The sequence below is a fragment of the Rhinoraja longicauda genome, chromosome 14 (genome assembly GCF_053455715.1).
Source record: "Rhinoraja longicauda isolate Sanriku21f chromosome 14, sRhiLon1.1, whole genome shotgun sequence".
NCBI lineage: Eukaryota > Metazoa > Chordata > Chondrichthyes > Rajiformes > Arhynchobatidae > Rhinoraja > Rhinoraja longicauda.
The window spans coordinates 23,034,205-23,049,754 of record NC_135966.1 but is presented as its reverse complement, the minus strand read 5'-3'; the positions used below and the strand labels follow the sequence as shown (position 1 = coordinate 23,049,754).

Here is a 15,550-nt window from a genome sequence, read left to right as displayed (position 1 = left end):
AAAAAGGTCCTGGAATCAAGCCCGAAACAGGGTTTGAGGCCATAACCTGACTTTTCAGTGAAGTACCAAACCAATGTTGTTTGTTGAAGGTGTCATCTTTTTCATGCAAACAGAACCCATCTGCCCCCTCAAGTAAAAGTGAACAAACTCATGGACATTTTTGCAGAAAGCAAAATATGTTCTTCCCATGTTCCCGATCAACATTTTATATCTCAACCACCATTGTTTTTCTTAAAAGAGTAACAGAACATCTGGTTATTAATCTCAATGTTGACTGTGGGACTGTATTTTGATATTGGCTGTTATGTTTCCTGTTTTAGAGCTGTGATCATACTGAAAAGTATCACTTGACTATAACTTATGAAAGACACTAAATTCTCTTGCCACTAAATGTTTTGTTATGAAAGATACAAAATTATCTTTTTTGCCATTATTTCTCCTTTCTCCCAAGTAATCACACTTCCTTGTACTTCAGCAGTTAAACTCACAAAAGGGGCTTAGAATCACACAAAAAGCACTCACACTATGTAATTAAAATCGATGTGTTTATATTTTTTAACTATCTAGTAGCAAATTAGTTCACGAATATTCTATACAGAAAAATGAAAGATTTGGAGTGGAGTCAGAGGGTTTTAAAGAGGATGAATACTGGAAAATAAAAAAAACTGCAGGTGTCGGAAATCTAAAAATAAAACTTTAAAATGTTGGAAATATGCAACAGATAGGTCACATCTGTGAGAAGAGAAACAGATAACACTTCAATTTGAAGACTCTTTGTTAGAAGGGTTTTGGTTCCTCTGGTTTTGACGAAGGGCCTTCAACTTGAAATGTTAACTCTTTTTCTTCCCTTAAACGCATCCTGACCTGCAAATTATTCCCAACATATTCTGTTCTATTTTAGACATATTCGACAGTGGTTTAAGATCAAGGATAATGATTTCCCACCAAGAACTGCTTCAATGCGCTATTTCCACAATGTCAATAAATCAACGTGTCTCGGGTTTTTGTTATTCATTAATACAACTCCTGAGGTACTGAGTGGAAAGAGAGATTTAAGGATCATCTTCATTATGGTTATTGGACAGAGAATAAACTGACCAACATGCACAGATATAATTTATTCATTTTGAAGTATTTTTTGTTCTCTATCTGTATCTCTATGGAATGCCCAAATGCATTGTGTTCTGCTCCAATTATATTCTCTCCTACCCTTGGCAGTGCTTTCAATTAGATAGGAGCTAAAGATTAAACCACAAAATGCTGGAGTAACTCAATGGGTCAGGCAGCATCTGTGGAGGCGATAGATAGACAATATTTCTATTTGGGACTCTTTTTCAGCTAAAGATTATTCAACAAAACGAAAGCTGACGTTTATAATGAGATTAAATATAAAGGGCCTGTCCCAGTTACGCGATTTTTAAGGCAACTGCTGGCGACTGTCAAAGTCATAGCAGATTGCCGAAACTTTCTTTTACCCTATGACAATGACCACGACAATGCCGAGTCAGTTACTTTTTTTGTGAAACTAACACCTGGCTAAGAGATTACACCGTCTTCGGAAACATCGCAAAATTCCCACACTTACCTGACCGTCAAACTGTCGCCTCCAATCTATCTGTCAAATGTCCTGACGGTAAATAAATTGATGAAACAAAACTATCTTCTGGTGTCTTCAAATGCCTTTTCTTACTTTAATATTACGTGCTTCTAAATGCATCTGCGACAACCTAGCAAACCTGGGGACAGCATGTGACAGCGCCCGCAATAAGCTACAATACCTGGCGACAAGCCAGCTGTCGCCGAGAAATTTCTATCAGGAATTTTTTTTCCGCAACGCGCCGAGATCTGCTACGATTCATTGAAGACTCCTCACGATCATGCACGCGACACCCCGGCGAACGTTCGGCGACAGCCTAGTCGCTGGCAGTCGCCTTAAAATCGCCGAAGTGGGACAGGCCCTTAAATCATCTGATAAGAATGTTGTTATAGTTTTTGGTTAATATTTTATTTTACAGTTACTTGAATTTCTCCAGAGAGTTGAGAATTATTTTTTGTTTTAATTAGAAATGCTTCAATTATTCAAGGGAATAAGGAACTTTTTCCATATCTTAATGTTTGACAGTTGCAACAACTGTTATTATTTTATTTAGCTTGGCCTCTGTATATTCGTATGTCTTTCTGTCTCCATTTATAGTTTAACATCTTACTATTTATTCATATTTTAAAGAATACATCTTCAACAGGTGTTGATTTTTAAACATTATGTAATATTTTCTATGTTCTGTTGTGATAATTTTGCAAGTGTGTTTGGATTACTCTATGGTAAATCGTTTTCATTGCCCATGCTAAAATTTTAAGAATGAAACAAGTTTTATCAGAGTGCATTTAGAATCATTAATGAAGTTTTTATACTCTGTGATCACTTCTCATTTCCCAACATGCTGACAGTCATTAAGCCATTCTGGTCTTTGCCACGACATGTCGGCCGCCGGCGGACTTTAGGAGACTTGTACATCAGTATCTGGGGTCAAGGTGGATGGACACAAGTGCTTGCTGTTATGGAGTCTTGTGTATCTGCTTGCTACATCTATTCACGTGTCTCGTCCTTGTGTTTTGCATGAACTTGCTTAGCAGAGTTTGCTTTGCTACATTTAGCTTTGATTTATATTGACCGTACAATCCCCCAAAATATTCTCTAACTTCTGCACTCATTGCCAATAGATAGAATCTGTAGTCTTGCTCCAACTGTCGAATATTGTGAATGGTGGCTTTAGCAAGGTCATCCTTGGTCGTTATAGAAGCCTGATAATGCCATGATACATTACCTGTCCACTACAGTTATTTGAGTTCTTCTATAGAAAAGTCATTTTGCCCCTTTCTAATTTGTACAGGGCGCATCCTAATGTGCTCCCATCAAGTTGCAAATTTTGAGTGAAAAATATCATTCAAACATTTTAAATTCCAGGTGAATCTTACAGAATGTTCTGTGCCGTCATTCCATTCTAATATCCGTCCTTTCATAAATTAGTTGATTGACATCAAGTATCCTTAATTGTCACCCTAATTCAACTTCCACCTACCTATCTACATTTGCACTTCACAATTCCTAATCAGTGTCTATTTGTTTTGTTGTGTTAACGTGCTGTGAGGCCCTGTTTCTGGCTGTCATTTTCTTTCCGTTCAGAACCTCATGTGCATCCGACGGGTTCAAATGTGTGGCATGTCTTTTGTGACCATGTTTACCAAGTTAGAGAGTTAAACAGCTTCAGAACTTGCCCTTTGGCTGTTACTCATATGCACTAATCTATTTTTTTAATTCTCCCAACATTCCCATCAACATCCCTGTTTCTTTTACCGCTCACCTACGCACCAGTAGCAAGTTACTGTGGTCAATTAATCTACCAACCAGCACATTTTTGGGAGGTGGGGAAAACTAACACACGGAAGAAAACCATGCTGTCACAGAGAGAACGTGTACACTCGACACAGACAACATCGGAAGTCAGGACTGAACCCAGATCGCTGGAGCTTTGAGGCAGCAGCTCTACCAAATGCACTGTATGATTAGTCTCCTGTCTCACTCATTGGGTACATCTTTCTTATTTTAATCATAATCAGTGCCGGATTAACATAGTAGCAAAAGTAGCATTTGCTATGGGCCCCGAACTTACGAGGGCTCCGCACTAAATGCTTGAAAGCTAAATGCTTGATATTGGCATCCCACTGAGGGGTCGTACCTCTCTCTCTACTCTTCTGGCCCATACTCCCAAAATCCTGCGACTCCCTCTCACCCATCCCAAAAGCTCGGGCCCTCTTCCTCACCAATCCCCTGGCCTCCTCTCCTCACTTCCTGGGCCCTGTCTCTTCCTCTACTCTTCTACCACTTCCTCTACCCACACCTTGCATGCCTCTCAGCATCCACTGCTCCAGCACTCCCTACCCCTACTCCGTCCCTCTCACCCCTATACCTCCAGTCCCACCTCTATTCCCTCCTCTGGCCCTTCCTTTTCCACATTCCTCCAGCCCTCCTTGTCTCTACTTCTCTGGCACCCTCGGCTTCCACTCATCCGGCCCTCTTCTCGCAATCCTCCATCATTCCCCCCATGGCAGCGCAGCGGTAGAATTGCTGCGTTAACAGCGCTTGAAGCACCGGAGACCCGGGTTCCATCCCAACTATGGGTGCTGCCTGTATGGAGTTTGTACATTCTCCCTTGACCGCGTGGGTTTTCTCCATGATCTTCGGTTTCCTCCCACACTCCAAAGACATACAGGTTTGTAGGTTAATTGGCTTGGTGTATATGTAAAATTGCCCCAATTGTGTGCGGGGATCTCTGGTCGGTACGGATGGTAGACCGAAGGGCCTGTTTTCGCGCTGTATCTCTAAACTAAACCCCTCCATCACACACTCTCTGAGAGTCCCGTATTAGGCCACTGTAGGCCCCGACACTGTCGGCCCGGACAGTGTGGCTAACAGAGCTCGTTAATGGTGTTCGGGGAGGGGGGCCAAGTGTGTTCCGGGAGCAGGGCCGAGTGTATTTGGGGAGCGGGACCGAGTGTGTTCCAGGGAGCGGGGCCGAGTGTGTTCGCCGAACGGAAGTTGCAACCCACCTCCTGGCCTGGGCGGCCGTCATTGGTGGAACGGGAGCACTTGGCCGCTGGCTGGGTGAGGCCACATGGGGTGCGGACGGTGACGTCAACTTGTCCCGTATTTAAGGCCCCTTTGTAACACATGCTACGGGCCCCTCACTAGCTTAATCCTGCCCTGGTCATAATCCATTAAACACCGTGAATTTATCCACATTAATATATTTTGCCTGGAAATTGAATCTCACGACATCACTTGTTCTCTATATGATTTCATTTTTAGTCAACAAATACCTAATGAAGTAGAAAATTTGGGGCAAAACGCATGAAGTTCAGGATTTTGTTTTCTTCTTCTTGAGGACATCTACGACACGTACTTACTGCCTGTACAGGAACCATCAATAGGAATGCACCTTAGCTGGGTAGTGAATATATTTTTAGTAACCCTTGATGTCACCCCTTTTGTCAATTTTGAATTTGAGAAGGGAGACACAAAATGCTGGGGTAATTCAGTGGGACAGGCAGCATCTCTGGAGAGAAGGAATGGGTGACGTTTAGGGTCGAGACCTTTCTTCAAACTTGAATTTGAGAAGGTTGTTTTCAATTCCAGACACTCTTCATTTTCAATGATAAACTCGTCAATATGTGACCCAGGATTATCCAGTTCAGGTCTAATACCAGGATAACTCACATGTACTCGTATCCAGAGAAAAGCACTTTTGTGAGAATTTATAAATTATGTTTAACCTAAATTTAATTAACACTTATTGTACATCATAAAGTCAATATATAATGATTCACAATATGTGATCTCTCAATCTTAATCAGTGTAGATATATATTTGTAAGAACTCATTTCAAGAGTCAAGTCAGAAAGCAAGTGTTTATTTGTCATAGATACAGACAACATAACGATGAAATACTAATTGCAACCGAACAGGCCCATAAACACAAAAACATGGAGATTGTATATAATAATCAAAAATACATTACATTAATCACTGTAACAATAATAGTTCAAATAGTGCAAGAATAAGTCTGTTTTGCAACCAAGGGCACAGTGTCGCAGTGGTTAGTTCAGTACAGTTTACTTTATTGTCACGTGTACCGAGGTACAGGGAAAAGCTTTTGTTGCGTGCAGACCAGTCAGCGGAAAGACAATACATGATTACAATCAAGCCATTTACATTGTATATACACATGATAAGGGAATACTATGTAGGAAAATAACTGCAGATGCTGGTTCAAATCGAAGGTAGACACAAAATGCTGGAGTAACTCAGCGGGTCAGGCATCATCTCAGGAGAGAAGGAATGGGTGATGCTTCGGGTCACGTTTAGTACAAGGTAAAGCCAGTCAAAGATAGTCCGAGGGTCACCAATGAGGTAGATGGTAGTTCAGGACTGCTCTCTAGTTATGATAGGATGCTTCAGTTGCCTGATAACAGCTGGGAATAAACTGTCCCCAAATCTGGAGATGTGCGTTTTCACACTTCTATACATTTGCCTGAAGGGAGAGAGGAGAAGGAGGGAGCGGCCAGGCTGCGACTTGTCCTTGATTATGCCGCTGGCCTTGCTGAGGCAGCGTGAGGTATAAATGGAGTCAATGGAAGGGAGGTTGGTTTGTGTGATGGTCTGGCTGGGTCCACAATGCGCTGCAACTTCTTGTGGCATGTTGTGTAAAGTTGAAGAGAGCAAGCATTAACTAAGTTCAAGAGCCGCAACAGTTAAACACAATTTCAGTTTAGGTTTTATTATCTAATGAAAACAGTCTGCTTTCCCCTGTTGCCAAAAGACCTCATTCAGTGTGCTGGTGAGAGTAAAATTACTGCCCATATAGAGCTGTTCAAAATTGCTTTCCTTAACAAATTCTGTAACTTATTTCATGTGTCTGGAGCACAGTGATAATATTATTTTCTGATGAAACTCACCACAACAGCTGAGCAGGGGAAATTTAGTTGAAAAGCCTGCATGATGGTCATGTTTCCTGTAGTCATAATATACCCGTCATCTTGCCCATTTGGTTTCTCCTACGTAACCATTCCTTCCCTCCACACTGCTCCTGCTACAGCATGAAGTGTTAAAATATTTAAATTAATTTGCTATCGATCGATAAAAACGCATTCCATTAATTTGGACACTGCACAATTCAGTGTTATGTTTTCAGTTATTCATAAAGTTAAGTGTCATTTAGTTTGTTTTCCAGACCTTCAAACATCATTGCTAATCATGCTTTAGTTTTGCTAACTTTTGCGACGTGCTTTTTTGAGTGCAATGTAAACTTGGTTTTTTTTTCAGAGGAGAATTTTGTGGTCATTTATCCATATACTGCAAGAGATAATGATGAGATTGATTTGGAAAGAGGTGCAGTGGTGGAAGTTATACAGAAGAACCTGGAAGGCTGGTGGAAAATCAGGTAATTCAGATAAACCTTTGAGGGAAATCATCATTGCTGTAAGTTTATACATTTTTTATTTGAGACATGAGTGTTTTATAGTCATTTGTCCCGAAACAGAACAATGAAATTCTTACAGCAGCACGACAGATATATAAATATATATATATATATATATATATATATATATATATATATATATATAAAATTCTTAAAACAAGCAATAATAGTGCAAAGGCAAATATAATGCCCCAAGTCCATGTAGTTCAGACCTTATTTGGACGATGTAGCGTTTAATAGCCTGATTGGTGTAGGGAAGAAGCTGGTCCAGAACGTGCATGTTGTAGTTTTTAGGCTCCTGTACCGTCTTCTCGAAGGCTCTCTGATGATGCTAGCTGCCTTTTTGATGCAGCGACTCTTTGTACATCGCTTCGATCGGGAGGAGGTCAGTACCCATGATGGACTGGGTCGTGTTCACCACTTTTTGCAATCTTCTTTGTTCCTGGACGTTTAATTTGCCGAACCAGGCCGTGATGCAACCACCCAATAATCTCTCTACTGTACACCTGTAGAAGTTCAAGATAGTATTTGTTTACATACCAAATCACCCCCAATCTTCTATGGAGGTAGAGGCATTGATGGCCTTTCATTTATGATCGCATCAATGCACTGGGTGCAAGACAGATCTTCACAGATATGCATGCCCAGGAATTTGAAGTTTTTTATTCTCACCTCCACCATGTAGATCCTTGACCTTCCTCTTCTAAAGTCTTTGATCAGTTCCTTGGTTTTACTAACATTGAGAGCAAGGTTGTTGTTCTGGCACCATTTGGTCAGTAAATCCATCTGACTCCCATACTCTGACTCATCGTCTTCTGCAATTTGGCCAACAATAGGGGTGTCGTCGACAAATTGGTAGATGGGGTTGGAGCTTTTTTCGGCTACATATCATGAGTACAGAGTAAGTAGAGCAAGAGTGTGAGCACGCAGCCTTGAGGTTCTCATGTGCTGATGGTTATCGAGGAGCAAGTGTTGCTGCCAATTCACACAGTTTGCGTTCTGTTGATGAGGAAATCGAGTATCCAATTGCAGAGGGATGCACAGAGACCCAGTTCCATCAGCTCGATAACCAGTTTGGAAGGGATTATTGTGTGAAACACCAAGCTGTAGTCTTTAAGCAACAGCCTAACATACGTGTTTTTATTGTCCAAGTGGTCCAGTGCAGAGTGGAGAGCCAGTGAGATTGCATCCTCTGTTGACCTGTTGTGTATTTACTTTACTAAGTTTAATTTCCACCTGAACATTTATTCACTTATTCTATGAGGCGCAAAATTTGTTTGACGTGGGAACAGGAACAGCCCTGATCCCCTCCTCAATTTGAACTGTCTGCTGCTTATATGAAAAGTCACCCCAAAAGAAAAGCTTGTCAATGGTTTGCCTGAAGCCTACAACATAAAATCTATTGAAAGGCCAGCTTTTAAATGGCAACCGCTCTGTTTTAATGCTAAGCACTGATGTTGGCAAAAGAGGTCATTACTTCCTTATAGTTACATTATAAATGTCAAAGACAAACTTGGCATTGAATGAAAGTACTGTTACAGACTTATAAAAACATAGAAAATAGGTGCAGGAGGAGGTCATTTGGCCCTTTGAGCCAGCACCGCCATTCATAGTGATCATGGCTGATCATCCATAATCAGTCACCTGTGCCTGCCTTCTCCTCATATCCCCGTATTCCACCTGCCCCTAGAGCTCTATCTAACTCTCTTAAATTCATCCAGTGAATTGGCCTCCACTGCCTTCTATGGCAGAGAATTCTACAAATTCACAACTCTCTGGGTGAAAAAGTTTCTTCTCACCTCAGTTTAAAATGGCCTCCCCTTTATTCTTAGACTGTGGCCCCTGGTTCTGGACTCACCCAACATTGGGAGCAGTTTTCCTGCATCTGGTTTGTCTAGTCCTTTTATAATTTTATACATCTCTATAAGATCCCCTCTCATCCTTCTAAACTCCAGTGAATACAAGCCCAGCCTTTCCAATCTTTCCTCATATGACAGTCCCGCCATCCCAGGGATTAACCTCATGAACCTACGCTGCACTGCCTCAATAGCAAGGATGGCCTTCCTCAAATTAGGAGACCAAAATTGCACACAATACTCCAGATGTGGTCTCACAAGGGCCCTATATAACTGCAGAAGGACCTCTTTGCTCCTATACTTAAATCCTCTCATTATGAAGGCCAACATGCCATTAGCATTCTTCACTGCCTGCTGTACCTGCATGCTTACTTTCAGTGACTGGTGTACAAGGACACCCAGTTCCCGTTGCACTTCCCCTTTACCTAATCTGACACCTTGAGATAATATGTCTGCCGTAATTGTCTTACTCACTTGAGTTATATCAATGGTTCCAAGCTGCGGTCTGTGCCATGCAAGGCATTGCTGTTGCATATATCTACCTTTCTGGTAAAATAATCCAGAGATGTAACAATAGACAATAGGTGCAGGAGGAGGCCATTCGGCCCTTCGAGCCAGCACCGCCATTCAATGTGATCATGGCTGATCATTCTCAATCAGTACTCCGTTCCTGCCTTCTCCCCATACCCCCTGACCGCTATCCTTAAGAGCTCTATCTAGTTCTCTCTTGAATGCATTCAGAGAATTGGCCTCCACTGCCTTCTGAGGCAGAGAATTCCACAGATTCACAACTCTCTGACTGAAAAAGTTTCTCCTCATCTCAGTTCTAAATGCCCTACCCCTTATTCTTAAACTATGGCCCCTTGTTCTGGACTCCCCCAACATTGGGAACATGTTTCCTGCCTCTAACGTGTCCAACCCCTTAATAATCTTATACGTTTCGATAAGATGTCCTCTCATCCTTCTAAATTCCAGTGTATACAAGCCTAGTTGTTCCAGTCTTTCAACATATGACAGTCCCGCCATTCCGGGAATTAACCTAGTAAACCTTCGCTGCACGCCCTCAATAGCAAGAATATCCTTCCTCAAATTTGGAGACCAAAACTGCACACAGTCACAATAGTACTTTTGGGTTTTTAACTATTTCACCCTTTCTAAAAACAAATTGAGTAAATTGTTACTAAGATGAACTATGCTGTGCATTGATATTTTATTTTACAATAGATGAATGTCATGGTAATCAGTGAATTCACTTCATTTGCACCATACATCCTCTCAATGGTTAGCAATTAAACACATAAAAATGATACTGAATTCCCCAATAATAATATAGCACCTAATGCAAATAAGATGACTTTAACTGCTCATGCAGCATTTCTGTCCTTTTTGGTTTTGGTGAAAGCCTTTCAAGCTTTTTTTCCCTTCAAAACAGCATCCGGTATCAAAAAATGTGCTGGCAGGCATTGTCCCAACCTCTAGTTTATGTCTTGCTGTTCACAGTCAGAAAGTGAGCTCAGAGACTTTCCAGCACAGTGGAGCGGAGGTTCTCTTTGATTAACAACAGTCTAAAAAATTGTGGGTGAAAACAACATTACTGCCAGCCTGCCGCTTTGTATTTTGCATTTTCTGCAGTGTATTTATTCACATATAATTTAAATGCTAGTTTTTAAATATTTTAGCCAAGAAGTTGGATTTCATCCATATTTAGTTGCACCAAATATCTACACTAATGTTAGCCAAAATACCAAATCAGAAATTGGAAAAACTCTGCTTTAAGAAATTGTTATCACATTCGTTTAATTTCCTGTAAGAAATAACAAAACCTAAACCTCTCTTCACACCAGGCATCAGGGCAAAGATTGTGGAGAGGGGAGGGGCGGGGTGGAGTTTGGTAGATAGTCAGGAAACCGGTAAGGGGACAGTAGATTACAGCTTAATGAGAGCAGTCCAGTAGCTTACCACGGCAACAGAACTACTACACACAGTTTCAGATTTTGCACGCAATATTTCCATTGGCAAAGAAAATGCTGAAAGGTTGATTGTAAATTTGCTGGTTACTGCGAGAAGGCACTCAAGTGTGTTACCTGCGTTTCCTTTTTCTCAAGAAAGCCTATCACCTGGCAAGGATGCTTGTCCACATATTGCTGACTTTAATAGCAGAAGCAACCAAGAGTCAATGCATTTAGTGTGAAGCTCCATAAGCACATAAGGGAGAAAGTAATGGAATGATAAGCGGGTAGGATTAGGCGCAATCAGGAAGGAGAAAGGTTGTTTGCTGCATAGAAGAATTGGGGTCTGTGTCATACTCTCATGACTAGAACCAATTTTCCTTAAAACAAAATTGAAGGTTACATTGCATGAAGAAAGTGCTAAATGAAGTAGGCACATGTCTCTAATTTTCTTTTTAACAACTTGCGCACAAGAATTTCCCTCTGCTTTTTATGGAGGGACCAATTTAACCATTCATTCTATTTCAGATGGGGCAGTGATTTAGCTTAATTTTTGCCCTCACTCTGAACTGTAATGTTATAGGGCCTGTCCATCCCTACTGAGACTCACTTGTCACTGGTAAGGCTTGAATTAAATGTACCGTCTTTATAAACAGTAAGTCTTGTGTGTAAATAGTTAACTTATTTATCCAGTTTGAAAATCTGAGGTAACTTTCTTTCTTTAAAAACTGCTGTCCTAAGCAAGCTTCGTTTACTTGAAGTGGTTTAGTTTAATGGTGCCACTTCCTTTTCCCAGCTTCTTTTCCAGAATAGGGCTTATTATAGTTCTCTGAGCAAATAGCCAGCATGTGAATAATGAGTCATTGGAGTGAGGATGAACAGATGTTAAGAGCTGAGCAGCTTGAAATTTTTTAATTACCCAATGTTTTGTTTTTTTGTTCTTGCTCATCATACTATTTTATACATTACAACTTCATACTAAAATACACGGTGGGCATTCAGTCTCAGCATTGAGAATGCCGCATTAAGTCAAGATGAGAGTCTTCCCTTTGACATTCTGCTGCTCCCCCCCCCCCCCCTTTCTTCAACAATTACTCAGGGCTCAGATTAGACAGTGCTTAATAATGGGAAATAATTGCCATTTTGCAATGGGAATTTCAGTAAATCTTGTTATTGCCCCATTTTTTGGTTAAGCAGACCAGTAGGAATGCTGAGCTATTAAACCACAAACATGGTATTGGTTCCACGGAAGAAGCATTCACTAGCCAGGATGCTGTAGCCATAACAAAACAACTTAAACTTCTCCACTATGGCCTTTCAGAGTGTTCCTAAGAAATGAAATATATCCTTCTGCTTTCTTAATGGCTGCATCAGTAATGATGGGACCCAATTAGGTTGCTGGTGATATGGATTCCTTGGAACTTAAGGCTGTTGACCATCTATACATCATCTTTGTTGATGAGGACAGGGTTGTATTCATCACCTGGCTTCCTTGGGTCAACAACCAACTCTTTTGTCTCGCTGATATTAAGGGCTGTTATTATCCTGACACCATGGCACGCATTTTCTGTCTCTTTCCTATACTTCACCCCATCATGATTGTTGATCCAGTTGCCAACAGTTGTATCATCGGTGATCTTAAAGATTGAGATAACATTGTACTTGATTATAATGTTATGTGGGATCCTGAAGTGTTGTAGAAGTGTTGTAGAAGTATTGTAGTACCTTTGGATGCAGGTACATAGTTCCATGAAAGTAGTGACGCAGATGGACAAGGTGGTGAAGAAAGCGTTTGGAACACTTGCTTTCATCAATCAGGGCATTAAGTACAGAATTGGGAATGTCATGTTCCAACTTTACAAGCTTTGGTGAGACAATATTTGGACTATTGAATGCTGGTCTGGTCGCCTGAATGAAGGATATCATTAAGCTGAATAGAGTGCAGAAAAGATTTACAAGGATGCTACTGGTACTAGAAGATGAGTTAAAAGGAGAAGCTGAAACTTTCTTCCCTGGAACATAGGAGGCTAAGGGTTTGACATTGTAGATTTGCATTAAATCAGATAAGGTGGATGGTCATGGTCTTTTTCCATGAACGGAGGATTTTAAAACTGGAAGGCATAGGTTTACGGTGAGAGGGGAAAGATTTAAAAGTGTCTTGAGGGGCAACATTTTTTACACAGAGGGTTGTAGGTATATAGAATGAGCTGCCAGAGGAAGCTTTTTCACGATTACAACCTGTAGAAGACATTTGGAGAGATTCATGGACAGAAAATGTTTCGAGGAATACGGCCAAATGCAGGCAAATGGGACCAGCTCAGGCAGACATCTTGCTCAGCATGGACAAGTTGGGCAGAAGGGCCTATTTCCATGCTGTATAACTCTCACTAGTACTGGACCAAAAGTTGAAATCCAAAATTGGGGCAAGGCCAATTTTGATGGTGTTAGACAGGATCTTTCAGAAGGGGCGGGGGGCTGTTTGCAGGTAAAGATACATCTGGAAATTACAAGAGCAAGAAAACAAGAGTTCAGGGCCAGAGTGTTTTTGTTAAAGTAAAGGCTGAGGCTACAGGCGATGATCAGATTTACCAAAATACAGTCTGGAAATGGAGCGGGGGTATTCGTCTTTGATGGTTTATTAGCAATGGTCGAGGGAGTTGGGGCCACTGGTTGGGCAGGAGACATACTGAAGTATTTTGGTAGCACGATCAGTGCTGAGTCCACAGTTGTTTGTTATTTATATTTATAAAATAAGGATGGGCACAGATAATGCAAGTAGCCCGTCTTTTTCCCAAGAGTAGGGCAAACTAAGACTAGAGACAATAGATTTAACATGAGAGTGAAAAACATTTAAATTGAACCTGAGGGGCAACTTTTTTCATACATTGAATGAGCTGTCAGAGGAAGTGGTAGAAGCAGGTACAATTACAACATAAAAAATACACTGGACAAGTAAAATGGATAGGAAAGATTTGGAGGTATGTAGGCCAGGCGCATGCAAGTAGGATTAGCTCACTTAAGCAATTTGGTCAACATGAATGAGTTGGACCGAAGGGCCTGTATCCATGCTGTATAGTTCTGCGACTCTAATATCCGTTACTTTTAATGGGCTCGCCCTATTAGAAAGTTTCTATATAACTGCAAGCTGGTGTTGCAATGTAAATTTGGCAAATAATGTTTTTGTAAGAAAGTCACTAGATTTTTGCCATCTAGCTCATCATAAATGTGCCTTTGTTGATACTCTAAATCACTGACCATTTCCAGTATGAGGTTGAATAAAAAATTTCACACATTGGTGCTGGATGTATGGAACAAGCTGCCAGAGGAGTTAGTTGAGGTAGGAGCTATCCCAACATTTAAGAAACAGTTAGACAGGTACATGGGTAGGACAGGTTTGGAGGAATATAGATCAAATGCTGGCAGGTGGGGCTAGTGTAGCTGGGACATGTTGGCCAGTGTGGGAAAGTTGGGCCAAAGGGCCTGTTCCAACACTGTATCACTCTATGCCCTACAGTGCATTCAGAAATTATTCAGACCACTTCAATTTTTCCACATTTTGTTACGTTACAACCTTATTTTAAAATGGATTAAATTCTTTTTTTTATCATCAATCTACACACAATACCCCAGAATGAAGAAGCAAAAGCAGGTGTTTAGAAATTTTTGCAAAGTAATTAAAAATAAATAACTGAAATATCACATTTACATAAGTATTCAGACCCTTTGCTATGACACTCAAAATGGAGCTTGGGTTCATCCTGTTTCCATTGATTATCCTTGAGATGTTTCTACAACTTGATTGGAGTCCACCAGTGGTAAATTAAATTGATTGGACATGATTTGGAAAGGCACACACCTCTCCATATAAGGTCCCACAGTTGGCAGTGCATGTCAGATCACAAACCAAGCCATGAAAACGAAGGAATTGGCCGTAGACCTCCAAGACAGGATTGTGTCGAGACACAGATCTGGGGAAGGGTATAAAACAATTTTTGCAGCATTGCAGGTCCCAAAGAGCACAGTGGCCTCTGTCAGTCTTAAATGGAAGAACGTTGGAACCACCAGGACTCTTCATAGAGCTGGCTTCCTGGCCAAACGGAGCAATCGGGGGAGAAGGGTCTTGGTCAGGGAGGTGACCAAGAACCCGATGGTCACTCTGACAGAGCTCCAGACTTCTGTGAAGATGGGAAAACCTTCCAGAAGGACAACTATATCTGCAGCAACCCACCAATCAGGCCTTTATGGTAGAGTGGCCAGACGGAAGCCACTCCTCAGTAAAAGGCACATGACAGCCCACTTGGAGTTTGCCAAAAGGCACCTAAAGGACTCTCAGACCATGAGAAACAAGATTCTCTGGTCTGATGAAACCAAGATTGAACTATTTGGCCTGAATGTCTGGAGGAAACCAGGCACCGCTCATCACCTCGCCAATACCATACCTACGGTGAAGCATAGTGGTGGCAGCTTCATGCTGTGGGGATGTTTTTCAGCGGCAGGAACTGGGAGATTAGTCAGGATCGAGGGAAAGATGAACGGAGCAAAGTACAAAGAGATCCTTGATGAAACCCTGCTCCAGAGCGTTATTGACCTCAGACTGGGGCGGTGGTTCACCTTCCAACAGGACAATGACCCTAAGCACACAGCCAAGACAACGCAGGAGTGGCTTTGTGACAAGTCTCTGAATGCCCTTGAGTGGCCCAGCCAGAGC

General features: G+C 41.4%; 1 protein-coding gene across 2 annotated transcripts in view; it reads left to right on the top strand.

Annotated features, from left to right (window-relative positions):
- The window catches only part of sh3pxd2b (SH3 and PX domains 2B), a 213,176-nt gene that overhangs the window by 177,690 nt on the left and 19,936 nt on the right, over window positions 1-15,550 (top strand). Inside the window, exons 9-10 of one of the 2 annotated variants that reach the window (XM_078411576.1) lie at window positions 2,449-2,532; window positions 6,881-6,998. In XM_078411576.1, the coding sequence (XP_078267702.1) occupies window positions 2,449-2,532; window positions 6,881-6,998 (202 nt within the window). The remainder of the gene's footprint in view (window positions 1-2,448; window positions 2,533-6,880; window positions 6,999-15,550) is intronic. The other variant, XM_078411577.1, reaches the window with a different exon arrangement.